A 26,500-nucleotide genomic window follows, 5' to 3' on the forward strand; every position below is an offset into this window, starting at 1 on the left:
AAAAAAACAAACAGTACATACTTACATTCCGGTGTCTGTCCCCCGGCGTTCTGCTTCTCTGCAACTGTGTAAGCACCATAGCCGGAAAGCAGAGCGGTGACGTCACCGCTGTGCTCGCTTTCCGGCCGGCAGGCGCTCACAGTGCAGAGAAGCTGAGACGCCGGAGGACAGACACCGGAATGTGAGTATGTACTGTTTGTTTTTTTTACGTTTACGCTGGTAACCAGGGTAAACATCGGGTTACTAAGCGCGGCCCTGCGCTTAGTTACCCGATGTTTACCCTGGTTACAAGCGAACACATCGCTGGATCGGTGTCACACACAACGATCCAGCGATGTCAGCGGGTGATCAAGCGACGAAAGAAAGTTCCAAACGATCTGCTACGATGTACGATTCTCAGCAGGGTCCCTGATCGCTGCTGCGTGTCAGACACAACGATATCGTAACGATATCGCTAGAACGTCACGAATCGTACCGTCGTAGCGATGAAAATGGCACTGTGTGACGGTACCCAAAGTCCAGACCTCAATCCAATCGAGAATCTGTGGAAAGAGCTGAAAACTGCTGTTCACAAACGATCTCCATCAAACCTCACTGAGCTCGAGCTGTTTGCCAAGGAAGAATGGGCAAGAATTTCAGTCTCTCGATGTACAAAACTGATAGAGACATACCCCAAGTGACTTGCAGCTGTAATCGCAGCAAAAGGTGGCGCAACAAAGTATTAAGCTAAAGGGGTCGAATAATATTGCAAGCCCCACTTTTCAGTTTTTGAATTTCCACAAAAATTTAAAATAACCAATAACTTTCGTTCAACTTCACAATTGTGTTCCACTTGTTGTTGATTCTTCACCAAAAATTTTCATTTGGTATCTGTATGTTTTGAAGCATGATATGTGGGTAAAGGTTGAAAAGTTCCAGGGGGCTGAATACTTTCGCAAGGCACTGTAGATAGAGAGACAGACAGAGATATATTCAAATGCCCCCCCCTTTTGTCCCATTCAAATTAAAACAATAAAAATACACATATTTGGTATTGCTGTGTACAGAATTACCCAATCAAAATATAAAAATAATTAATCCGATTTGTTAATCGCTGGTAAGGCCCCTTTCACACATCAGTGTTTTGCCATCAGTCGCAATCCGTCGAATTTTCAAAGAACGGATCCAGTGACTGTTGCCGCCGGATCGTTTTTTTTTTTTTTTTGTCATAGACTTGTATTAGTGACGGATGGCCTCACTTTTAATCCGTCGTTCGCCAGATCCGTCGAAAATTTTGTCCGGCGGCCGGAGACAACGGACAAAGTAACGTTTTTTGTGCACATCAAAGAAAGACAGCAACGGATCCGTCGCCGTACGTAGTTTGCTACAATGGAACCCTATGGGCGCCAGATCCGACAAATGACAGAATCCAGTGACGGATTCCGTGTTTTTTTTTTTTTTTTTTTAACTGAGCCTGCCCTGATCCAATTAGCCAGATCCGCTAGTCGGGTCCATCACATCAGTTTTTCACAATCTGCGACGGATCCGTCGAGCCAACGGATCGTGACTGACGGCAAAAAACTTATGTGTGAGAGGGGCCTAACAAGAAGAAAAATCAAAATGCCAGAATAACAGTTTTTTGGTCGTCACAATATTGCAATAAAATGTAATAACGGGCGATCAAAATATTGTATCTATACCAAAATGGTATCAATAAAAATGTCAGCTCGGCACGCAAAATTAAGCCCTCACCCAACCCCAGATCATGAAAAATTAATACTGTGCAGGTCTCGGAAAATGGTGCTTTTTTTTTATACATTTAGTGAACATGGTAAAAAACAAAATGCAATTGTGGAATTGCATTATTTTTGCAATTTCACCGCACTTTGATTTTTTTTTTTTTTTTTATTCCTGTTTTCCAGTACACTATATGGTAAAACCAATGGTGTCATTTTAAAGTATAACTGGTCATTATATTGCTAGCAAATCTAACAAGTAGTTTGCAAGGCACCAAATATATTCCTTTATTAAGCTTCTTTATTGATCACGACACAAACAAGATAATAAAAAACACTTTTTTTTTTCTTTCTAGTGAGTGTAATGGTTATTAACCAATGCCATTGTCTGCCAGAAAAGATTGCAGGTACCCTAAGTTGGGAAGTGAAAGATTAGACTGAAAGAAGCCAATCTGAATACATTGTGCCAATTGTGGTTACTATTTTTTTAAATGCATGAACTATATTGCACAATTGCAAGTTTGTTTATTCCAGACATAAGATCCAGCACATTTTCATGATCCAGGTCAGAGGACCCTGCTTTTCTGAGGGAACATAATCTTTTTTTAAAAATGTTCTTTATTTTGTAATTCTTCTTCCCAAAACTAAAGAAAAAAATAATTAAATATTTACTCCTTTTTCGTATACACCTGGCACCGTTTGACAGAAAAGTAAATTAACCCCTTAGGGCTCATTCCAACTTGTGATGCAATCGGCAATCTGATTGCACATGCCCCAATGGTTCTCTATGGTGCTGCTCACATCTGCGATTTATTTTCTCATGTCGATTCGGCATGCAAACATAATCGCAGCATGTTGTGATTGCACCCAAGAATCGGATTCCTCACACCCATATAAGTCGATGGGTGCGTGGGAAACATCACCCTGCACCTGGATATCACCAGAGTGCAGTGCGAGTCCCGCCGACACCAGCAGCAGAGGCGATGAAGAAAATACCTTTTTTTTTTGGGGCGCTTACTCCTACTGGAGGCGGACACTTAAGCATAGTCGGCTGCGTCTGGGTGTCCACTTCCACTAGGCACTACCAGCCAATATCCCCTATTTTTTCCTTTGACAAATGTTGGACCTAAAAGAGAAAAATATATTTAGAATTGAGAGTCCTCAGTGGTTGATACCTTTCAATGGCTAACTGAAAAGATGGTAACAAATTGCAAGCTTTCCAGACTACGCAGGTCCCTTAATCAGGCATAGACTAATACAAATTCTGAAAAATCACATATTTATGCACAATTCAGCCCAGAAAAAAATGCCATAGATAAGACAGGTGACGTGAAGCAGAACCACCATTATGTAATAGTGCTAAAATGTTTGTCCATAAATATTGGAACAGTTCATAGATAAAGGGGGTGAATGTTTTATTGTTCTCTGATTGGGGTCTGGTTCTATGTTGTGATGACCCCAATGGTCTGAGGAGCAAATTCCTTAATTGATGTAAAAAGACATAAATCCATACCACACATTCATTCCTGCACTGAGTGCGTCAAAGGTCATCATCAGCTTATGTTCCCAGACCCTTCTGTCTCTGAGATTTGAAGTTACCTTTTAACACAAGTTATTTCAAGTCCATAATGCTGTGATCCGGGAGACAAAAATGTATTGCCACAGGTAGATCCATTTTTTTTCTCTTATTGTATGGCGATGAACTCAATGATGTGATTCGGGGCCTGTGGGGCCTCTTGGTTTCTATTTTAAATTAAGTTTATTTTGGTGTATCGTACAGTGTCTGTGTCTGAGTATGCAGGCACGCACGCAGCATTACCCTCTTTAGCCCAGTGTGGTGCGGAACCCGATTCCCTATCTGCTTGGCTCCTCCTCCCGGTTAGTACAGCCTCCCGCTTTCAGCCTGTTCAAAACATCTGCACATACAGGGCTAGGATCTCCACTCATCTCCAGCAGCTAGTACCCAACGGCCATCAATTCAATCTACTATTTGTGTCATTAGAGCAGCAGTGATGGGAAGCAGCCCTGACAGATTAGCTGCGATTTAGTGATGGTAAGTCTGAAGCTCCGTGTTGGCTGATTGGTGCAGTGTCAGATTTCTCATCCCCACACTGTGCTGACCAGTGAGCACAGACACTAAATCTGTGTCCTGTCACTGATGCACTGATTTATCCAGGCTGACCTCTGATCCTATCTCCTGCCTACAGAAAATATATTCTGTGTACTATACACATATGCACAGATACTCACAGATACTCCTGCCTGCTCTCTGAGTTTTTTTTTTTTTTTTTTTTATCAACTTAAACTTCAGTATTTAGATTAAATTGCCATGTTGGCAGTGGCACTTTGCAATAAATAGGTGGGTTTTAGGTTGCAGTTTGGACACTCGGTCTGTAAAAGGTTCGCCATAACTGCAGTAGGCAATGTCACAACTGACCTTGCGCCATTCTCCCTTCACAATGACCATTGCACAATCTCTCATGAAGACACTTCAATACAAAATATAAGGTCAGGGTCAGACCATTGTGCCTATGTGCATGTGTTGTTTCCTGAAACTAATGAAAAATAGCCTAAATGAAAAAAACAAAAAGCAAATCACCGATTTAAACTGTAATATTCTGGACAGTGCTTCCTTGTTAAAAGCATTATAGTTTTGTTTTGTTTTTAGAATAAATATTTCGGATAGTTACACTAATAAATGTAGCACAAATGATTAATAAATAAGAGGATTGATTTGTTGTTTGTTTGCTTCTAGTGGGCAACGTTAAGAATTCAAAAAGGTTTTGAAGAACAAAAAAAACTTCGAATGGTGGCATCCAATGGTAAGAGTAGAAACTAGATTATAATTTTGTTCAATTGAAAACTGAGAGCAGTATTTTGTAGGGGCAGAGACTATTTTATCTGCTGAAGATCTGCTAGGTCTCTGAATGCTGAGCTCTTTATAACACTGCCCAAACAGATTTACCACTTTCTATGTACACTGTGCATAGGCAGAAAACTGGCAATTGGTGGTGGCAGCAAGTTCTTGAATATGGTAGAATACACAGGAGCAGGTTTACTAGCCCTCTAGTGATGATCTCCTACTGACAAAACAGTGATCTTACTAAAACTACAACAAGCAGCCCAGTACCACATCGCTGAAATATTAGTCTGTGCCCTACATCCTGTGGTTCTCAAATCAAACAGCAAAATATATGATGATGTATTCCCTTTAAAGGGGTTATCCAGGTTTGTGGAGAAAGTCTGCAGTCATCAAGTCACTGGAGACTTTTCAATCCTCAGAGTGCACAACACACGCTGTTAAGTTTTCCGAGTGCCAGCGATGAGTGGGTGGTCATACGTCCTCGTGTGTGATTTTCATACTTCTGGCCACATTCCAACTAGACATGCGTGTCCTCACTCTGTACCAGTGAATCGAGTGAGACCGAGCACGACTAGTCGACATGTGACCGCATATATGCAAATCGCATACTTGTGATCACTTGATCATAGGCTTTCATCGCAGTGTGCACTCTGAGGATTATAAAGTCTGTAATCATAGTAGAGTGACAGCAGACTTTCATCCCAAACCTGGAAAACCCTTTTAAGTTATTGGCCAGTACTTGATTTGCTCAGATTTATATATTTGATATATGTGAGATGGTTTTACGTATTTCATCCACTGCGCATTTATTCAGTGAAATGTCAAGATTGGAACAATGTAAACTTCAGAACACTTTGGTATGATTAGCATATTTTTTTACGTAACACCTTCGTGATCGATGATGTACTGTATATTTACTTTTGATGCTGTCTCTGGCGCTGAGCCCGCATCTGTCCCCGCACATGATGGCTGATTAGCCATCAAGTGCCTGTAACAACCACAGGTGGTTCTGAGATCCACCCTCGGCTATTAACCAGTGAAATGTCGGTCAATCACTGGCAGCGGCATTTAATACACGCCAGCCGGAAGCGCTTCACAAGTCCCGCCCATCGGCGCCTTTGTCACATGATCGCAGGGCACCGATGGGTTGTCATGACAGCGGGGGTTTTCAGAAGTCCTCACTATTCAGTAGTTTTTTATATACATAGCAGTGCTGAAGCACTGCTATGTATAGCATGGGTGATCGGAAGATCGCAGATGCAAGTCTCCGAGGGGACTGCTGAACACAGTAAAAAGTATTTAAAAAAAAAACCCCCCAAAAAAACAAACAAACCCCTTTTTGCCGTATTAAAAATAAAACCATTTAAAAAAAATACACACATTTAGTATCGCTGCATTTAGAAATGTCCGATCTATCAAAATATAAATTAAATTAATCTGATCGGTAAATGGCTAACAAGAAGAAAAAAGAAATCAAAACTCCAGAATTACATTTTCTTTTGGTCGCTACAACATTGCAATAAAATGCAAGAGGCGATCAAAACCTAGCATCTACCTCAAAATCGCATCAATAAAAACTTCAGAAAAAGGCGCAAAAAATAAGCAATCACCCAGCCCCAGGTCCTGAAAAATGGAAACGCTATGGGTTTCGGAAAATGGCAACAAACGTAAAAACTTTATTCATACAAATTTGGAACCTTTTTTTTCACCACTTAATTACCAAAACATGCATATGTTGTTTTTATCTGCATGCTCCTTCAGACCTGGGAAACTATATAGCCAGGTCAGTTTACCCATATACTGAACATGGTAAATAAAATTTAAAACAGTTGTGGAATTGCACTTTTTTTTATTTTTTACAATTTCATCGCAATTCGAATTTTTTTTCTTTTTTCCAGTACTGTATTTTACCATAGTCATAGTCATCAGCAGTGTCATTCAAAAGTACAAACTCATCCCGCAAAAATTCAAGCCCTCATATGGCTAAGGGGGTTGAAAAATAACAATGCTATAGCTCTTGGAAGAAGGGGAGGAAAAAAGTAAAACGGAAAATGGCTGGGGGGTAAAGAAGCGCATATATATATATATTTTAAAGAAATGTGTGTATGTGCCTGTAAGGTAGTGTGCGCTCTCTGTGATCTAGTGCCATTCTGCTCTGCTTCTCAGTGACGTGTCCCCCTCTGTAGACTCTCTAGGTCACACTGCACTTTGTGACCCGAAAGTGGCTTTAACAATGTAAGTCTATGGAGCGTCAATACAAGGCTGTACTGTGCACCTGATGATTTTTTTTTTTTTTCTTTTTCACACTCCCATAGACCTGAATGGGTGAGTCTCATCTGATTTACGGAAGAAACCGCATGCTGTAATTTTTTTATTTTTTATTTTCCAAACATCGTCCGTGAAAAAAATCGCTCATTTGCACTGCCCAATTGAACAAAATTGGTCCAAGTGCTGTTCATTTTTTTTTCAAGGTCAGCACTCTGGTTTAGTCAGCTGGCTAGTCTGAATTGTGGTGACTAGTGATGAGCGAATATACTCGTTACTTGAGATTTCTCAAGCATGCTCGGGGGTCCTCCGAGTATTTTTTAGTGCTCTGAGATTTAGTTTTCATCGCCGCAGCTGAATGATTTATATCTGTTAGCCAGCATAAGTACATGTGGGGGTTGCCTGGTTGCTAGGGAATCCCCACATGTACTTATGCTGGCTAAGAGATGTAAATCATTCAGCTGAGGTGAGGAAAACTAAATCTCCGAACACTAAAAAATACTCGGAGGTCACCCGAGCGGAAATCTCGAGTAACTAGTATATTCGCTCATCGCTAGTGGTGTCTTTACGGAGAAGAGGAGCAGAACGGCGCTGGAGCCCATCCCGGAGAGATTAATAATTAAATTAATTAAAAAAAAAAAAAATAGATCGAAGTGATTCTTTATAAGATTTGCAAGTTGACGTTTTTAACATCCATTACACATTAATGTGTCAACTAGTAGAAGCTGAGCTGTGCAACAGTTTATGGAAGCGGTCACTCTCTGAAAAGAAATAGCTCGAACTTACAATGAGACTAAACAATAGACTGTCTGACCCTATGGTTAGTCATGACGTCTGTACATAAGGCTACCTCTCAATGAAGCCAGGCTCTCTGGCCACTGCTTGTACTTGTTCTTTATTGCTGCTGCCCGGTTTGATTTGTGGCAGGACAGTACAGGATCCCAGCGCCTGGCATATGTTGCAGTGAATAATCTCTTAGACCTTTTCTTTGACACGGAGTGTGGGCTAAGAATCCATCTTTCCATTTCTCTTCTGCTTTTACTCTTTTCTCTTGGATTTTCCATTGGAGACTCTCTTCTCTTGCTGCTGGCTTTCTTATGAGGCACCGAAGCCAAGGGTTAATTACCGTGATGCCTCTGAATCAGTGATGTCAAACTCAAATACACAGAGACTCAAAAGTAAAAGCTTGGACAAAGTCGCTGGCCAACCTTGACCTTTAAAAAAAAAAAAAAATGTCTACAATTGAAGTTTTTTCTTAACCACTAACTTGTTCATATGGAAAAAACTTAAAGGGGTTGTCCTACGAACAAAGTACATTTTAATTACTAGATCTTAGAAGAAAATATTGAAATATGTGTAATGTAAGAGCAGTAAAAAGCAAATTGCCCGATAGCCTAATTTAAATATGTAATAAAGGATAAAAAACCTTGAATAATATATAGATAAAGTATGACGCAAACAAAAGTGCCCCCAAACACCGTATACCCCCACAGTTAATTCTTCCACAGTACCACACGCACGGTATGATTACCCTACTATACCCCCCCCTCAATCCTCCCGCCAAAGAATGGTGACCCATCACAGTATGATTCTCCCAACTATAATCCCCAACAGCCCTCCATACAGTATAGTGGCTACAAAAAGTGCTCAGTAAAGAATAATGGGCCCAATATAGTCCTCCATACAGTTTAACTGGGCCCCGAATTGCTTTCCATACAGTATAATGGCCCCACATAGTGCTTCGTTCAGTATAATGGCCCCACATACAGGTCCTTCTCAAAAAATTAGCATATAGTGTAAAATTTCATTATTTACCATAATGTAATGATTACAATTAAACTTTCATATATTATAGATTCATTATCCACCAACTGAAATTTGTCAGGTCTTTTATTGTTTTAATACTGATGATTTTGGCATACAACTCCTGATAACCCAAAAAACCTGTCTCAATAAATTAGCATATTTCACCCGTCCAATCAAATAAAAGTGTTTTTTAATAACAAACAAAAAAACCATCAAATAATAATGTTCAGTTATGCACTCAATACTTGGTCGGGAATCCTTTGGCAGAAATTACTGCTTCAATGCGGCGTGGCATGGAGGCAATCAGCCTGTGACACTGCTGAGATGTTATGGAGGCCCAGGATGCTTCAATAGCGGCCTTAAGCTCATCCAGAGTGTTGGGTCTTGCGTCTCTCAACTTTCTCTTCACAATATCCCACAGATTCTCTATGGGGTTCAGGTCAGGAGAGTTGGCAGGCCAATTGAGCACAGTAATACCATGGTCAGTAAACCATTTACCAGTGGTTTTGGCACTGTGAGCAGGTGCCAGGTCGTGCTGAAAAATGAAATCTTCATCTCCATAAAGCATTTCAGCATTTCCCCAGGTCAAGCCACTTTTGAATCATAAACAGCGGCAGAAGCGCCTGACCTGGGCTACAGAGAAGCAGCACTGGACTGTTGCTAAGTGGTCCCAAGTACTTTTTTCTGATGAAAGCAAATTTTGCATGTCATTCGGAAATCAAGGTGCCAGAGTCTGGAGGAAGACTGGGGAGAAGGAAATGCCAAAATGCCTGAAGTCCAGTGTCAAGTACCCACAGTCAGTGATGGTGTGGGGTGCCATGTCAGCTGCTGGTGTTGGTCCACTGTGTTTCATCAAGGGCAGGGTCAATGCAGCTAGCTATCAGGAGATTTTGGAGCACTTCATGCTTCCATCGGCTGAAATGCTTTATGGAGATGAAGATTTCATTTTTCAGCACGACCTGGCACCTGCTCACAGTGCCAAAACCACTGGTAAATGGTTTACTGACCATGGTATTACTGTGCTCAATTGGCCTGCCAACTCTCCTGACCTGAACCCCATAGAGAATCTGTGGGATATTGTGAAGAGAAAGTTGAGAGACGCAAGACCCAACACTCTGGATGAGCTTAAGGCCGCTATTGAAGCATTCTGGGCCTCCATAACATCTCAGCAGTGTCACAGGCTGATTGCCTCCATGCCACGCCACATTGAAGCAGTCATTTCTGCCAAAGGATTCCCGACCAAGTATTGAGTGCATAACTGAACATTATTATTTGATGGTTTTTTTGTTTGTTATTAAAAAACACTTTTATTTGATTGGACGGGTGAAATATGCTAATTTATTGAGACAGGTTTTTTGGGTTATCAGGAGTTGTATGCCAAAATCATCAGTATTAAAACAATAAAAGACCTGACAAATTTCAGTTGGTGGATAATGAATCTATAGTATATGAAAGTTTAATTGTAATCATTACATTATGGTAAATAATGAAATTTTACACTATATGCTAATTTTTTGAGAAGGACCTGTAGTGCTCCATACAGTATAATGGCCGCACATAGTGTTCCATACAGTATAATGGTCACCACATGGTTCTCATACTGTATAATGGTCACCACATAGTGCTCCATACTGTATAATTCGTCCCACATAGTTCTCCATACAGTGTAATAGTCCCCACATTAAAAAAAAAAAATACTCGCCTCTCCCCGTTCCCCTGCTGCTTTACCCTCTTCATGGTGTTGTCGGATCCTCTGCACACCTCGGTACAGCGGGCACGTTGTAATGATGTGATTGCGTCCGCTGTTCTGAGACATAGAGAGGGAATAAAGGGAGTGGTTGTCGTCAGATGCTCCCTCCTCGATCATTACTTTCAACTGTGTCACGATCTAGGATGTCGATATAGTTAAGTGTGATGCCTGGTGGGTGACCCGACCGGTGTCGTGGGCCAAATATACTCACCCCACGGCCCAGGTTTGGCATGCTTGCCGGAGTTTGATTTATGTGCTCTAACTTAATAAAATGGCAAAGACATTATTTGTGTATTCATGGCATTACACTGTGTTCTTTCTATAGATTGTCATCTTGCTTCAGGATCAGATTATATTGCTTCCTACCTGCTAGTAATTGTGGATCTACAGGACAGAGTCCAGTGCAATGAGTAGAGGGAACAAAGTTTTTATGCATAATAGTGTTAGTGTGATGTAGAGTATGCAAAAAGCATATGTCTATACTAGCAATATTGTATGGAATTGGTGTTTATAAGATTGTGAACACATGTTTATTAACTGCTTATAGAATGCTCCCCACAAATCAGTATATATATTTTTTTAAACTTTTTAATGGTTGCTACCTTACTTTTCGCTGTCATTTCAACAAACTTTGCATAAATCAATAGTACAAGAGAATTTGTAATATATTTTTATCAGATAAATATGTTTCTTGTCCCTTAATTCATGATCACCCTAGTTACGCCCCCACAACTGGTCAGGAAGCCTAGAGATGATGATGATGATGATTAAAAAGACTACTTCCTCTTCAATGGTTTCCAGTCCTTTTGGAAGAGGAACTTTGAGCGTGCATCTTGAATGCTATGAAGATGCAACATCTTGGTAGATTGAATGGTCTCCAGCCACTCTGAAGTGGTAAAGTCCGTCTGGTTGGGCCCTGGGATATAATTCCCCATATGAAGCAGGCCAACAGTCTGTACCCTGCCTACTGCTTTATTCCTCATGGCTTGGCCTGCTGCCTTGTGTGGATTTGGCCCACAGTTGTATGTCTTGGTCTGTTGCCTCATGGCCTGGCATGGTTTGGCCTGCTGCCTCGTACCCTATGCCCTGGCCTGCTGACTCGTGCCTTAAGCCTTTGCCTGGCCTGCTTCCTCGTGCTTTAAGCCTTTGCCTGGCCTGCTTCCTCGTGCCTTAGACCTTGGCCTGGCCTGCTGCCTCGTGCTTTAAGCCTTGGCCTGGCCTGTTGTCTCGTGCCTTAAGCCTTGGCCTGGCCTGCTGACTCGTGCCTTAAGCCTTGTCCTGGCCTGGCCTGCTGACTCGTGCCTTAAGCCTTGTCCTGGCCTGGCCTGCTTACTCGTGCCTTAAGCCTTGGCCTGGCCTGGCCTGCTGACTCGTGCCTTAAGCCTTGGCCTGGCCTGGCCTGCTGACTCGTGCCTTAAGCCTTGGCCTGGCCTGGCCTGCTGACTCGTGCCTTAAGCCTTGGCCTGGCCTGGCCTGCTGACTCGTGCCTTTAGCCTTGGCCTGGCCTGGCCTGCTGACTCGTGCCTTGTGCCGGGTGGCCTGCTGCTTCGTGCCGCGTGGCCAGGCCTGGCCTGCTGCTTCGTGCCGCGTGACGTGGCCTGGCCTGTGGCCTGGCCTGCTGCCTCGTGCCGTAGCTTAGGACAATAGTTTTCGTTCCTGGATAGCAATAGTCTGAAGTGGCACAATCAGACAATGAAGAGTGAGCCAGATGGTCTAAACCCTGCAATTGAAAATGCAGGAAAACTGGCAAAGTCTGTAATGTCAAGTCAATGCCTCTTAGTTTAATTGATCACACTGGCACAATATCTGGAGAGACCAGTAAAAGGTTGAGGAAGTAGAATCAGTGGGGTATTGTTTACTTAACACATTCGTAGGTCATTCAATATTTTAACACGTCACTAATTTAATGAAACTATATTAATAGTAACAGCCATGCATTTATGGGGATACCAAAACATTATGGTAACATTTAAACTTGAGGGAAAATCACAAAAAATGTTTGTCGTCCTGCTGTACACAAGTTTTTTTTTTTTTTTTCTGCAAAAACTTTGCAAAAACTGATTTTTTTTTTTTTTTTTAAACTTATTCCTTTATATGGGTGAAAAAATGCTGCAAAATGCTGAAAGAATTGACATGCTGCAGTTTTAAAAAAATGAAGCAATTTTCCAGTTGTCAGGAAAAAAACTCATAGCTTTTGCTGATACTGTAATAAGCATCTTTTAATTTGCATAAAAAATGCAGCAAACACTCAACATGTGAACATAGCTTTAACCCCTTAATGACCGTCAATACGTCTTTTAACTGACCTGAGATAAGAGAATAGCCTCCCCATACAGGTAACAATCCAGCAGCTGTCGGCTGTACATTATAGCTGACAACTTGCTGCATCAGCCACGATCAGTTTTGTCGCAGTCCATATCTGTTTAACCCGTTAGATGCTGCTGTCAATAATGACAACATCATATACATTTTTAAGAGTGTGGGCTCTCCCTCTTTAACCCCATCGGCTCCCTGATATCATGATTGTGTGGTCCTGTTGTTTGTCATGGCAATTCGCAACCAAATAGCGGCCTTGGGCTGCTTTCACACTAGCGTCGGTACGGGGCCGTCGCGCTGCGTCGGCCTGACGTACCGACGCATACTGTGAAAGCAGTCTTAGGACGCTTCCGCTGCCCTATTGCAAGGTCCGGGGAGGAGGGGGCGGAGTTTCGGCCGCGCAAGCGCGGTCGAAAATGGCGGTCTCGACGCACAAAAAACATTACATGTAACTTTTTTTGTGGCGGCGGTCTGCCAAAACACGATGCAACCGTCGCACGACGGTTGCGACGTTTGGCACTGCGTCACAATCCGTCGCTAATAAAAGTCTATGGAGAAAAAACGCATCCTGCGGGTAACTTTGCAGGATGCGTTTTTTCTCCACAACGACGCATTGCGACATGCAGTGCCCGATGCTTGTGTGAAAGTAGTCTTAGAGTCTGCCGGCTACAGCCGCCTGATCAGAAGTTAGCGACATTTAGGTGGTAAAAATAGATTTTTTAATTCTGTCATAACACTTTGCATTAATTCCTGAAAATCACCTGAAGGGTTAATAAACTACGTGACGGCAAATTTTAATATGCTGAGGGGTGCTGTTTTTAAAATAGTATCACTTTGGGGGGGTTTCCACTGTGTACAACCCCTAAAGTCACTTCAAACATGGATAGGTCCCTAAAAAAAAAAAATATATAATTTTTTAAATTTCCATGAAAAATTACTGCTACATTTTTAAACCTCCTAAAATGCTAACAAAATAAAATAACATTTTACAAATGGTGCTGATGTATAGCAGGCATGTGGGAATTGTTATTTCTTAATGCTTTGCTATGGTATGACTATCTGAATTAAGAGGATAACACAGGTCAACAAAAAAAATTTTTTTTTCTGGTGTCCAAAATATTTTAATGAATTTGGGGTATTTTTGGGGTGCTGATTCTGAATATGCTATCAGTTTTGCCAGATTGGCTCAAGTTTTTGACATTTTTGGTATCTTATTTATAGCACTTGTTGGTAAATGCGACGCATCATCTCATTAATTTCTTTGGATTAGTACTTGAACTGAGCAGTTCTCAATATAGTTTTGTGTTAATTAGTGTTCTAAAAGTTTGTTCATAGCTTGATTTTTGCACTAACTTTATGTTGTTGTCTGTTTTCCAGTGAAAAGCATGAACTCATCAAGAAGAAGTTGTCTTAACGATCCAGACTCATTCTGTTACATTTGTGGTGAATACACACTGCCAAAACATAGAAGAAACATAACAGACTTCGTAAAAAAAGTGTATTTTGCCTATTTTGGGGTTATGCTTGGGGACCAAGACAAGTTTTGGGCACCACACATAGTGTGCAAAGCATGTATCGAATTATTACGAAAATGGAGCAAAGGACAAAGAAAAAGCTTCAAATTTGGTGTTCCAATGGTGTGGAGAGAGCCAAAAAATCATCATGATGACGGTTATTTCTGTGCAGTGCAAGTGCAAGGATTCAATAAGCATAAGAAACGAAAATGGGAGTAACATGGAATCTGCAAGAAGGCCTGTCCCTCATTGTGAAGATGTGCCTGTACCTGTGTTTACCATAAATAACAGTCATCATGATGATTTTTTGGCTCTCTCCACACCATTGGAACACCAAATTTGAAGCTTTTTCTTTGTCCTTTGCTCCATTTTCGTAATAATTCGATACATGCTTTGCACACTATGTGTGGTGCCCAAAACTTGTCTTGGTCCCCAAGCATAACCCCAAAATAGGCAAAATACACTTTTTTTACGAAGTCTGTTATGTTTCTTCTATGTTTTGGCAGTGTGTATTCACCACAAATGTAACAGAATGAGTCTGGATCGTTAAGACAACTTCTTCTTGATGAGTTCATGCTTTTCACTGGAAAACAGACAACAACATAAAGTTAGTGCAAAAATCAAGCTATGAACAAACTTTTAGAACACTAATTAACACAAAACTATATTGAGAACTGCTCAGTTCAAGTACTAATCCAAAGAAATTAATGAGATGATGCGTCGCATTTACCAACAAGTGCTATAAATAAGATACCAAAAATCTCAAAAACTTGAGCCAATCTGGCAAAACTGATGACATATTCAGAATCAGCACCCCAAAAATACCCTAAATTCGATGAAATATCTTTGGCACCAAAAATGCTGTTGACCAGTGTAATCATTCAAAGTTTGAAAATTGCTATTTTTTTTACATTTTTGTCAAATTTCAGATTTTTATTTTTTTTTATTAATAAACACGAATCATATCAACCTAAATTTACCATTATCATAAAGTATGTGTCACGAAAAAACAGTCTCAAAATCACTGGGATTTGTTGAAGCTTTCCAGAGTTATCACATAAAGTGACATTGGTCAGATTTTTTAAATTTGGCTCTGGCAAGGGGTTAACATGTTGTGGTTTTTTATTTTATTTATTTATTTTATTTATTTTTTATCATTTTCTTTCTAATCTGAGACAACTGTCTCCTTGGCTTTCTTTGAGACATGATCTGTGTACTTAACACAACATGAAACCAAACAGCACATAGATTTATTTTAATCCTTTAAATATGCATACTGACTGATTACAAGTTTATAGATACCTGTGATGCTAATTACAGTACACACCTTTAGTTTCATGTGTACATATGGTAAAATTTTCCAATAATTTCTAGGGTCACCATCGTTGTTGTCCAGGACATTGACATTACTTTTTTATGTTCAATCAGAAATCACAAGCAGTGTCTCATTCTCATTAGTTTATAATTAGTAAATTTAAATTGAAAATTACCTCTGTCCCATTGAAGTTATTTCAGTGAACATTGTGGCCGAGTGCACACGATCTGGAAGTAGCAGCGCTTTGGACTAGTGTCTCTGCAAGAAAAATTGACATCTGGCGGTCTGGAAAGACGCGCCACATGTCAGTCTCCATGGGCGATCACAGGCGTCTGTGACGCATAATGGACGTGGGATTTCTAGAAATCCCATCCACTATGCTGTAACATCTGGCCACTGCGCGTTTGATGCTGCATAAGTACGCATCGTCAAACACGCAGCAATTACTGATCGTGTGCACATACCCTGGGTTTTTCTGTAACAGAAGGGTGCCAACAATTATATCCACTTGTTAGTGTTTGTATAAAAGGGCTCTCTTTGTGTTATATTCCTATGCAGGGTGTTTATTAAGAGTACCATTCTGTAGATAGTTCCAAATTGTTTTTTATGTTGGATTATTACCACCTTTCCCTTGAGATTTTTCAGGCATGAGTTGAGATTTGTCTGTAAATTTCTGTGATGTTTTGATAAAGCATTGTGATGGTGATGGTTTTCTGTGAAGATAGGTCTAATTGCTACTGTTAGACATTATCTCCATTTGCTGCTGTTTAAGCATTTAAATGTCATTGCCAATCGTTCACTGTGGCATTTTTAAATTATGTAATTACCAGTGAATGTGTGTTTCATCTCCCATTGGTCATCCATAAGTCGTTCTTGGGTGAGGATAATAATAATAATAATAATCTTTATTTTTATATAGCACTAACATATTTCGCATAGGATAGCTGGTTATGGCAAACAAGGACCTGTTGAAGTCCCTTATGACTTCTTTGAAGCCCAGAATGTGGCTTGGTTTTGGTTGTCATTTTGTACAGTGGGTACCGAAAGTATTCAGACCCCTTTAAATTTTTCACTCTTTTTTTGAATTTACCAAATGTCTGCAATTAAACAAAGTTCATTTTTTTCATTAATGTACACTCTGCACCCCATCTTTACTGGAAAAAAACAGAAATGCAGAAATCTTTACTAATTTAAAAAAAAACCAAAACTGAAATATCACATGGTCTTAAGTATTCAGACCCTTTGCTCAGTATTGAGTAGTAGCGCCCTTTTGAGCTAGTACAGCCATGAGTCTTCTTGGGAATGATGCAACAAGTTTCTCACACCTGGATTTGGGGATCCTCTGCCATTCTTCCTTGCAGATCCTCTCCAGTTCCATCAGGTTGGATGGGGAACGTTGGTGGACAGCCATTTTCATGTCTCTCCAGAGATGCTCAATTGGGTTTAGATCAGAGCTCCGGCTGGGCCAGTCAAGAATGGTCACAGAGTTGTTCTGAAGCCACTCCTTTGTTATTTTAGCTGTGTGCTTAGTGTCATTTTCTTGTTGGAAGGTGAACCTTCAGCCAAGTTTGAGGTCCAGAGCACTCTGGAAGAGGTTTTCATTCAGGTTATCTCTGTACTTGGCTGCATTCATGTGTCCTTTGATGGTAACCAGTCTTTCAGTCCCTGCAGCTGAAAAACTCCCCCCATAGCATGATGATGCTGCCACCACCATGTTTCACTGTTGGGATTGTATTGGGCAGGTTATGAGCAGTGCCTGATTTTCTCCACACATACCGCCTAGAATTATCACCAAAAAGTTCTATCTTTGTCTCATCAGATCAGAGAATCTTATTTCTCACAGTCTGGGAGTCCTTCATGTGCGGTTTTAGCAAACTCTATGCGGGTTTTCATATGTCTTGCACTGAGGAGAGGCTTCAGGCGGGCCACTCTGCCATAAAGGCCCAACTGGTGGAGGGCTGCAGTGATAGTTGACTTTGTGGAACTTTCTCCCATCTCCCTACTGCATCTGTGGGGCTCAGCCACAGTGATCTTGGGGTTCTTCTTTACCTTTCTCACCAAGGTTCTTGTCCCACGATTGCTCAGTTTGGCTGGATGGCCAGGTCTAGGAAGGCTTCTGGTGGTCCCAAAAATCTTCCATTAAAGGATTATGGAGGCCACTGTGCTCTTAGGAACCTTGAGTAGTGCAGAAATTATTTTGTAATCTTGGCCAGATCTGTGCCTTGCCACAATTCTGTCTCTGAGCTCCTTGGCCATTTCCTTTGACCTCATGATTCTCATTTGGTCTGACATGCACTGTGAGCTGTGAGGTCTTACATAGACAGGTGTGACTTTACAAAACAAGTCCTATCAGTTTAATTTAAAGGGAACCTGTCACCCCCAAAATAGAAGATGAGGTAAGTCCACAAGCATCAGGGGCTTATCTACAGCATTCTGTAATGCTGTAGATAAGCCCCCGATGTGACCTGAAAGATGAGAAAGAGGTTAGACAATACCCACCCAGGGGTGGTCCCGCTGCGGTGGGCGTCGGGGTCCAGTCCGGGGCCTCCCATCTACATCAGATGACGTCCTCTTGTCTTCACGCTACGGCTCTGGTGCAGGCGTACTTTGTCTGCCCTGTTGAGGGCATAGTAAAGTACTGCAGTGCTCAGATGCTGGGCCTCTCTGACCTTTCCCGGCGCACTGCAGTACTTTACTATGCCCTCAACAGGGCAGACAAAGTACGCCGGAGCGTGAAGACAAGAAGAGGACGTTATCGTAAGAAGATGGGAGGCGCTGGACCGGACTGCGACGCCCATCGGACCGGACCGCAGCGGGAACGCCCCCCAGGTGAGTATAATCTAACCTCTTTTTCCTCATCTTTCAGGATACATCGAGGGCTTATCTACAGCATTACAGAATGCTGTAGATAAGCCCCTGATGCCGGTGGGCTTAGCTCATCATCAATTTTGGGGGTGACAGGTTCCCTTTAACACAGTTGGACTCCAATGAAGGAGTAGAACCATCTCAAGGAGGATTACAAGGAATGAGCAAAGGGTCTGAATACTTATGACCATGCAATATTTCAGTTTTTCAAAAATTTGCACAAATTCTACAGTTAAGGTTTTTTTTTTTCAGTCAAGATGGGGTGCAGAGTGTACATTAATGAAAAAATGAACTTTTTTTTAATTTACCAAATGGCTGCAATGAAACAGAGTGAAAAATTTAAAGGGGTCTGAATACTTCCCGTTCCCACTGTATATATGCTAAAGTACAGCAGGATTGCAGTATATTGAACATTCAAATCATTCCTTCCTGCCTTTTCTCCCTTAAAAAGAGAGAGAAAAAAAGCAGGTTTGTTATCGTCAAGTCTGAGTTGTGAAAAATATAAAATCATTCAGCCCCTTATGGTAAATGCCATAAAGTGGAAAAATAAAAAAGGCAAGCTTCCAAATTTATGGTTTTTAAGGAAAAAAATAAAACATATCTAAATGTTAATGTTGAAAATTTTAGGCTAGTGTGACAAAAATGCTGATAATTAAGGCCATGTGCACATGTTGAATATTTATTGAGTTTTTTTACCTCAGTATTTTGAAAGCAAAACCAGGAGTGGGTTAAAAATACAGAAGTTGTGACTTGTTTCTATTATTTTTTTTATCCGATTGTTCCACTTCTGGTTTTAGCTTACAAATACTGTGGTTAAAAAATCGCCAATACTCAATATGTGCGCGTGGTCTAAGAATGCTCTCAAAAATAGACAGATTCCCCATAACCACATCTGATGTAATAATCCATCCCTGTGCCCTGGGCCTATTTGACCAAGTATGGATCATAGGCAAATAGGCCCAGGGCACAGGAATGCATTATTACTGTACATGAGCAAATCTAGTCAGATGCCTCCTTATTCGGCTCACTAATAGAGCTTACCGAATAGCTGCAGCGGGAACCCGGATACCTGGATTGGGCCCAATAATCAGGTGTCCGGCGCCACAGCTGCATGTGTTGCGGCTGTGTGACAGTCACAACACATGCATGGAGAGGCTGTGTGTTTTGACTGTTACATAGCCGTGACACATGCAGCTGCGGCGCCGGACACCTGATTATCGGGAGCGATCCTGGTATCCGGGTTCCCGCTGCAGCTATTCGGTAAATTGTATTAGCGAGCGGAGTAAGGCAGGATCCGCCGAAATTCGCTCATGTCTAATTATCAAGTCATAGCAATCACCTGCGCACACAGGCTGTGCGTGGGTTATCGCCGCCGTGGTACTGCTTAAAACGTCTTCTTGTTCCGCAAAAAACAAATAATCGCAATATAGATCCATCAGCGGAAAAACAAAAAAATTATAGCTCTCAGAATAAAGCGATCAAAAAATGTTATGTGCCCGAAAATGGTACTAATAATATCAATTCGTCCCGCAAAAAAAAAGCCCTGTCATGACTCTATGGGCCAAAACATGGAAAAATTATAGCTCTCAAAATATGGTCATGCAAAAACAATTTTTTGCATTAACAAGCATCTTTTAGTGTGTGACAGCAGCCAAACCTAAAAACTCGATTATAAAATCGGGTATCTCTGTAATCACACTGACCCGAAGAATAAAGTCGCCTAATTACCTATACCGCACAAGGAACTGCGTAAGAATTAAATAAAATCAATTCTTCACCTGCTGTTGATTTATTTATTTTTTTTTTTTCATTCTGCCTCCCAAAGATTGCATTAAGGCTCAGCACACATTTATCCTGCGCTGAGTTTTTCCCCAGAGTTTCCGTGTAAATCTCTGAAATACATGATTCAGACGGAACCTCTCGCAAAAGATTCCATATAATGAGGAAGATGGAGGCACTATGCATGCGATAGAACCTGTGATCCGGAGGTATCAGTCTTTTTAGGATTGCATAAAAGTGCTGTCAGCCACAGTTTTTTGCACTTCTGAAAAGAAAGACCTCGCTGAACAGAGGCCAGACGGAATCCAGAGTAACTCTACTGCCTCATTATAGTGAATGGATCCCTCGAGATTTCATCTGAATCTAGTCACTCAGAGATTTAGATGGAAGCCCCGAAATAAGTGTTCAGCTTAAAGCGCTGGATAAGTGATCTCAAACGTTATGTAAAATGTTCCTAATAAAAGCTTCAACTCAAAACACAAAAAAAGCAAGTGGGGACTCGGGTCTGTCATCTGTTAACGGAAATATAGGGGCTTCCACATTACTAGTAGTACAAAGGCTCTAGAAAAGCGAAATGGCTCCATAACCCTCCAAAAGATTCAGCAAATTATGCTCTCCCGTATCCAAATGGCCCCCTCCCTTCTGTGCCCCACAGTGTACCTAAACCACATATTGCATTCACATTTGGCATTTCTGAAGCGATGAGAGCCCGCCTAACTTATGAGTGCATGGTTCCAGAACCACAGGCTGGTCATAACATATTGTACATACTGGTGACTACAGCGTACTGGTCACTACAGTGGCAGTTAGCAATTTTCACTTGACAGCATTTATTGCTGCTTGCTTCTGGAAAATACTCATGGAGTCAAAATAGTCACTACACCTGTAGATAAATTCCCAAAGCGGTATAATTTCCCAAATGGGGTCACTTGAGGGGGATTCTGCTCTTCTAGCAATTAGGAGCTTTGTATATGGAGTCTGCAAACTGTTCTAGGAAAATCTGCGCTCCAGAAGGCTAATGGCACTCCGTTCCTCCCAAGTATCTCCTTATGGCTAAGCAGTACGGTACAGCCGCATATGGGGTATTACCATGTTTAGTAGAAATTGTGGGACAATTTATGGTGTCATTTTCCCACTTGTGTGTAAATGTAAAATCTGGGGTTAGCACAAAATTTTGGTAGTAAAAATGTACAAGTGTATCTCTATCTAAATTAGAAGATCATTAAAAAGTTAATTTATTTCAGTTCTTCAATACAAAACGTGAAACTCGTATAGAGTCATTACAAACAGAGTGATCTATTTCAAGTGTTTATTTCTGTTAATGTTGATGATTATGGCTTACAGACAATGTAAACCCAAAAGTCATTATCTCAGTAAATTAGAATACTTTATAACACCAGCTTGAAAAATGATTTTTAAAAGCCAAAATGTTGGCCTACTGAAATGTACGTTCAGTAAATGCCCTCAATACTTGGTCGGGGCTCTTTTTTCATCAATTACTGCATCAGTGCAGTGTGGCATGGAGGCGATCAGCCTGTGGCACTGCTGAGGTGTTATGGAAGCCCAGGTTGCTTTGATAGCGGCCTTCAGCTCGTCTGCATTGTTGGGTCTGGTATCTCTCATCTTCCTCTTGACAATACCCCATAGATTTTCTATGGGGTTAAGGTCAGGCTAATTTTCTGGCTAGTCAAACAGTGATACTGTTTTTAAACCAGGTATTGGTATTTTTTGGCAGTGCGGACAGGTGCCAAGTCCTGCTGAATGAAGTTTCCATCTCCAAAAAGCTTGACTGCAGAGTGAAGCATGAAGTTCTCTGAAATTTCCTGGTAGATGGCTGGACTGACTTTGGTTTTGGTAAAACACAGTGGACCGACACCAGCAGATGACATGGCTCCCCAAACCATCACTGATTGTGGAAACTTCACACTAGACTTCAAGCAGCTTGGATTGTGCCTCTCCACTCATCCTCCAGACTCTTGGACCTTGATTTCCAAATGAAATGTAACATTTACTTTAATCTGAAAACACCTTGGACCACTGAGCAACAGTCCAGTTCTTTTTCTCTTTGGCTCAGGTAAGACACTTCTGGCATTGTCTATTGGTCATGAGTGGCTTGATACAAGGAATGCAACACTTGCAGCCCATATCCTGCATTCATGTGTGTTTGGTGGCTCTTGAAGCAATGACTCCAGCAGCAGTCAACTCCTTGTGAATCTTCCACAAATTTATGAATAGCTTTTTCTTAAAAATCCTTTCAAGACTGCAGTTATCCCGGTTGCTTGTGCACCTTTTTCTACCACACTTTTTCTTTCCACTCAACTTTACATTAATATGCTTGGATACAGCACTCTGTGAACAGCCAGCTTCTTTAGCAATGACCTTTTGTGGCTTACCTTCCTTGTGGAGTGTGTCAGTGACTGCCTTCTGGACATCTGTCAAGTCAACAGTCTTCCCCATGATTGTGGAGTCTACTGAAAGGGACCTTTTTAAATGCTTAGGAAGCCTTTGCAGGTGTTTTTTGGTAATTACTCTAACTGAGATAATGACTTTTGGGTTGTCTTTGGCTGTAAGCCATAATCAACATTAACAGAAATAAACACTTAAAATAGATCACTCTGTTTGCAATGACTCTATATAATGAGTTTCACTTTTTGTATTGAAGAACTGAAATTAACTTTTTGATGATATTCTAATTTAGTAAGATGCACTTTTAGTTATTTTTTTCTTCACTACCCAAATGCTGTTACACACCTGTGGTGTCAGTATGATCACTGCACCCCTAGATGAATTCATTGAGAGGTGTACGGTAATTTATTGTTTGTCATGGGGGGTTCTGCTGTTCTGGCACCTCATAGGCTCTCCCAGTGGGTCATGGCACCTGTAAACCATAACAGTAAACTTTGGCGCTCCTTGCCTTGTGAGCTTTGCACTGTGCCTGAAAAATATTTCCCGATTACATGTAGGGTATTGACACACTCAGGAAAAATGGACCTCCATTTGTTGTATTAAAAAAAAAAAAAAATCCTATTAGCCCTTAGGAAAATTAAAAAGTTGAGGCTAAAACAGCATTTTAGTGGTAACAATGTGATTTATTCTTTCTTCACCTCTCAATGGTATAAAATTAAACAAGGCACATATGGTGTTTAATATGATCACTGTTTTTTTCCGCATTCCAAAAACTCCTGTGAACTCCAGTGAGGGTTAATACACTTCTTGAATGTGGTTTTGAGCGCCTCGAGGGGTGCAGTTTTTAGAATAGTGTCACTTTTGAGTATGTATGTATGTATGTATGTATGTATATATATATATATATATATATATATATATATATATATATATATATATATATATATATATATATATATATATATATATATATACACCCCTTAAAGTGAGTTCAAATGTGATATGGTCCCTAAAAAATAAGGCTTTGTAAATTTTGTTGGCAAAATTGATGGTGAACTTTTAACCCTTATAACTTCCTAACAAACAAAAGTTTGGTTCCAAAATTGTGCTGATGTAAAGTAGATATGTGAGGAATGTTAGTTATTTATTTTGTGTGACGTATTTCTGTGATTTAAGGCCATGAAAATTAAAAGTTGGAAAATAGTGAAATTTTCAGCATTTTTGCCAAATTTCCATTTTTTTCACAAACGCAAGTCATACCAAAGAAATTTTACCACTGTCATAAAGTGCAATATGTCACGAAAAAACAATCTCTGAATCACCGGGATCCGTTGAAGCGTTTCAGAGTTATCTCCAGTTTGGCGTCTATCTCCAGTCTCTGTGCGTAGGAGGCATTTGCAGCATCTGCCTTCTCAGCTGCCTCCATGCTCTCGGCGCCATCTTCAGCTTGGCTCCCAGCTCCTGTCCTCGCGTCCTGCTGGCGTCTCCTCACCATGACTTCAGGTCCCCATAGCACAGCGTGTCAGCAGGGTCTGCTTCCACTCCCCACCAGCACAGATCGTTATCAGCACTCCGGAGGGACTTTGAATAGGATAAATGAAGCAATGCAGCGGAGAGGTCACAGGAGCCGTCTGCTCACATTGAGTGCTAGGCCACGCCCTATAAAAACCATCATTAGAGATGAGGTGAAGATAACAGTAAAAGAGCAGCCAAAGGAACAAGCGGCAATCAGCTCTGAAAAGCCCACCCCTCCCCATACTTCTAAAAAAACCCCAAAGTTCTGATATAGATTCAGAGGAAGAACTGGGAGAATTAACTCCCTCAGAAGTGTCGGAACTGGACTCCTCGGAATGAGGAGTATGACCACCCTTGTTTTTTATCCGAAAATATCGGAGAATTACTTAAATTGGTTAGGTCCACTATGGGGGTCGAAACGCCTAAGGAACAACGCACGGTACAAGATTCCATGTTTAGCAACTTAGAGGGGAAAAAACGTAAGGTTTTTCCTTTTCATGAAAACCTAAATTTAATTAAAAGGGAATAGAAAAAAACCTAACAAAAAGATGTTGGTACCTCACACACTTAAATGTAAATAACCATTTGATGAGGAAGTCAGTGAAAAATGGGAAAAAGCATCAAGACTAGATGCGGCCATTGCCAGCACATCTAGAGGAATAGCCCTGCCATTTGAGGACATGGATGCCTTAAAAGACAGCTTGACAGGAAAGCTGATACTTTTACTATTTCTTAAAATCTGCTTGGGAGGCGTCGTCATGGTCATTAAAGCCTGGGGTTGCCACCACTTGCACAGCTCGTGCTATGGCCAAGTGGCTGGAAGAATTAACTGAAAAAATTAAAAACAAATGCCCGAGAGAGAGGCTATTAGAGGCAATACCCTCCTTACAGAAAGCGGCAGGATTCCTAGCGGACGCATCAGATGATTCCGTTTGTTAGGGCGCATGCACGGGCGGCACATCAAATTCAGGGCGTAGGGCACTATGGCTAAAGAATTGGACTGCAGGTTTTCAGTCAAAAGTAAAACTCTGTTCAGTCCCTTGTGAAAGTCAGTACCTTTTTTGGGAAGGCGTTAGAAAAACTTTTGGAGAAAGCGTTGGATAAAAAGAAACTGTTTCCAACACCCCTCTTCTCTAAATGCCCTTGGGGTGATGCTAGTGCGTCCTTTCGAAGATCAGGGAATAGAGGTGGCCGAGGACGCTCAGACTATAGGTACATGTGAGGAAAACCCTGGAGGAAAGATAGGGGATTCCTCTTCACACTCCAAACCTCAATGACGCCAGAAAACCAGTGGGGGGGGAAGACTCTGACATTTTCTCCATCAATGGTTAGCATTAGCCGCCTCACAATGGATAACCAATTTATTATCCGAGGGCCTGCGACTAAGTTTCCTCAGCCCCCTGCCGCGGAGGATGATATTCACTGAAGTGGCCAAGAAAAATCAAGCCACACTAGAAAAAGAAATTTGAATCCTCCTACTAATAAAGGTACCATATCACCAAATAGGAGAAGGGTTCTACCGTACCCTTTTTCTTACACCAAAACCAAACAGCTCAATGAGGACAATATTCAACCTAAAATCCTTAAACCGATATATCCGGGTGGAGAGTTTCAAAATGGAAACTCTAAAGTCAGCTGTAAAGCTACTCAATCCAGGGTGCTACATGGTGATAATAGACCTAACCGACGCTTATTACCATGTACCAATCTGTGAAGAACACCAGCAGTACCTAAGGTTGGTAGTGGAGATTGCTAAAGTTCCCACTCACCTACAATATCAGTGCCTTCCCTACGGGGTCTCAGTAGCTCCCCGTATATTTACAAAAATATTCTCCGAAATGGCGTCCTACATAAGGAAGAAAGATATACTGCTGGTACCCTATTTGGACGACTTTCTTGTTGTAGCAGACGACAAACAAGAATGTGCAAAGGCAGTCACAAGATTGCTTAGAAGTACTGACCAGTTTGGGCTGGATAATAAACTTCAAAAAGTCAAGACTAAATCCAACTCAGATACAGGAGTTCCTGGGCATACAACTGGATTCAATTAAGCAAAAATGCATCCTCCCAGAGAAAAAAATCTGGACCATTAAAAAAAATAAATGCGCCAGGTACAGTTGGGTCAACCCATCTCAATAAGATCGGCGATGTCACTCTTAGGCGTCCTAACAGCGACAATCCCAGCAGTCCAGTGGGCACAAGCCCATACAATAGATTTACAATGGCATATCCTGTCCGAACAGACAGTGGATCCATACAATTTGAATCGAAAGAGTGTCCTATCACTGCAGGTACAAGAATCATTGAAGTGGTGGCTGAGCATCGAAAACCTAAGCAACGCTGTACCTTGGTCAATTCAAAACCCGGCAGTATTCACTACAGATGCAGGTC

The 26,500-nt window shown here is 41.2% G+C and overlaps 1 protein-coding gene across 1 annotated transcript in view; it reads left to right on the forward strand.

The window, feature by feature from the left end:
- The window catches only part of GPAT3 (glycerol-3-phosphate acyltransferase 3), a 161,974-nt gene that overhangs the window by 42,656 nt on the left and 92,818 nt on the right, over nt 1-26,500 (forward strand). Inside the window, exon 2 of the mRNA XM_077275796.1 lies at nt 4,471-4,537. Coding sequence (XP_077131911.1) covers nt 4,471-4,537 — 67 coding nt within the window. The remainder of the gene's footprint in view (nt 1-4,470; nt 4,538-26,500) is intronic.

The sequence above is a fragment of the Ranitomeya variabilis genome, chromosome 1, assembly GCF_051348905.1.
Source record: "Ranitomeya variabilis isolate aRanVar5 chromosome 1, aRanVar5.hap1, whole genome shotgun sequence".
Lineage (NCBI taxonomy): Eukaryota > Metazoa > Chordata > Amphibia > Anura > Dendrobatidae > Ranitomeya > Ranitomeya variabilis.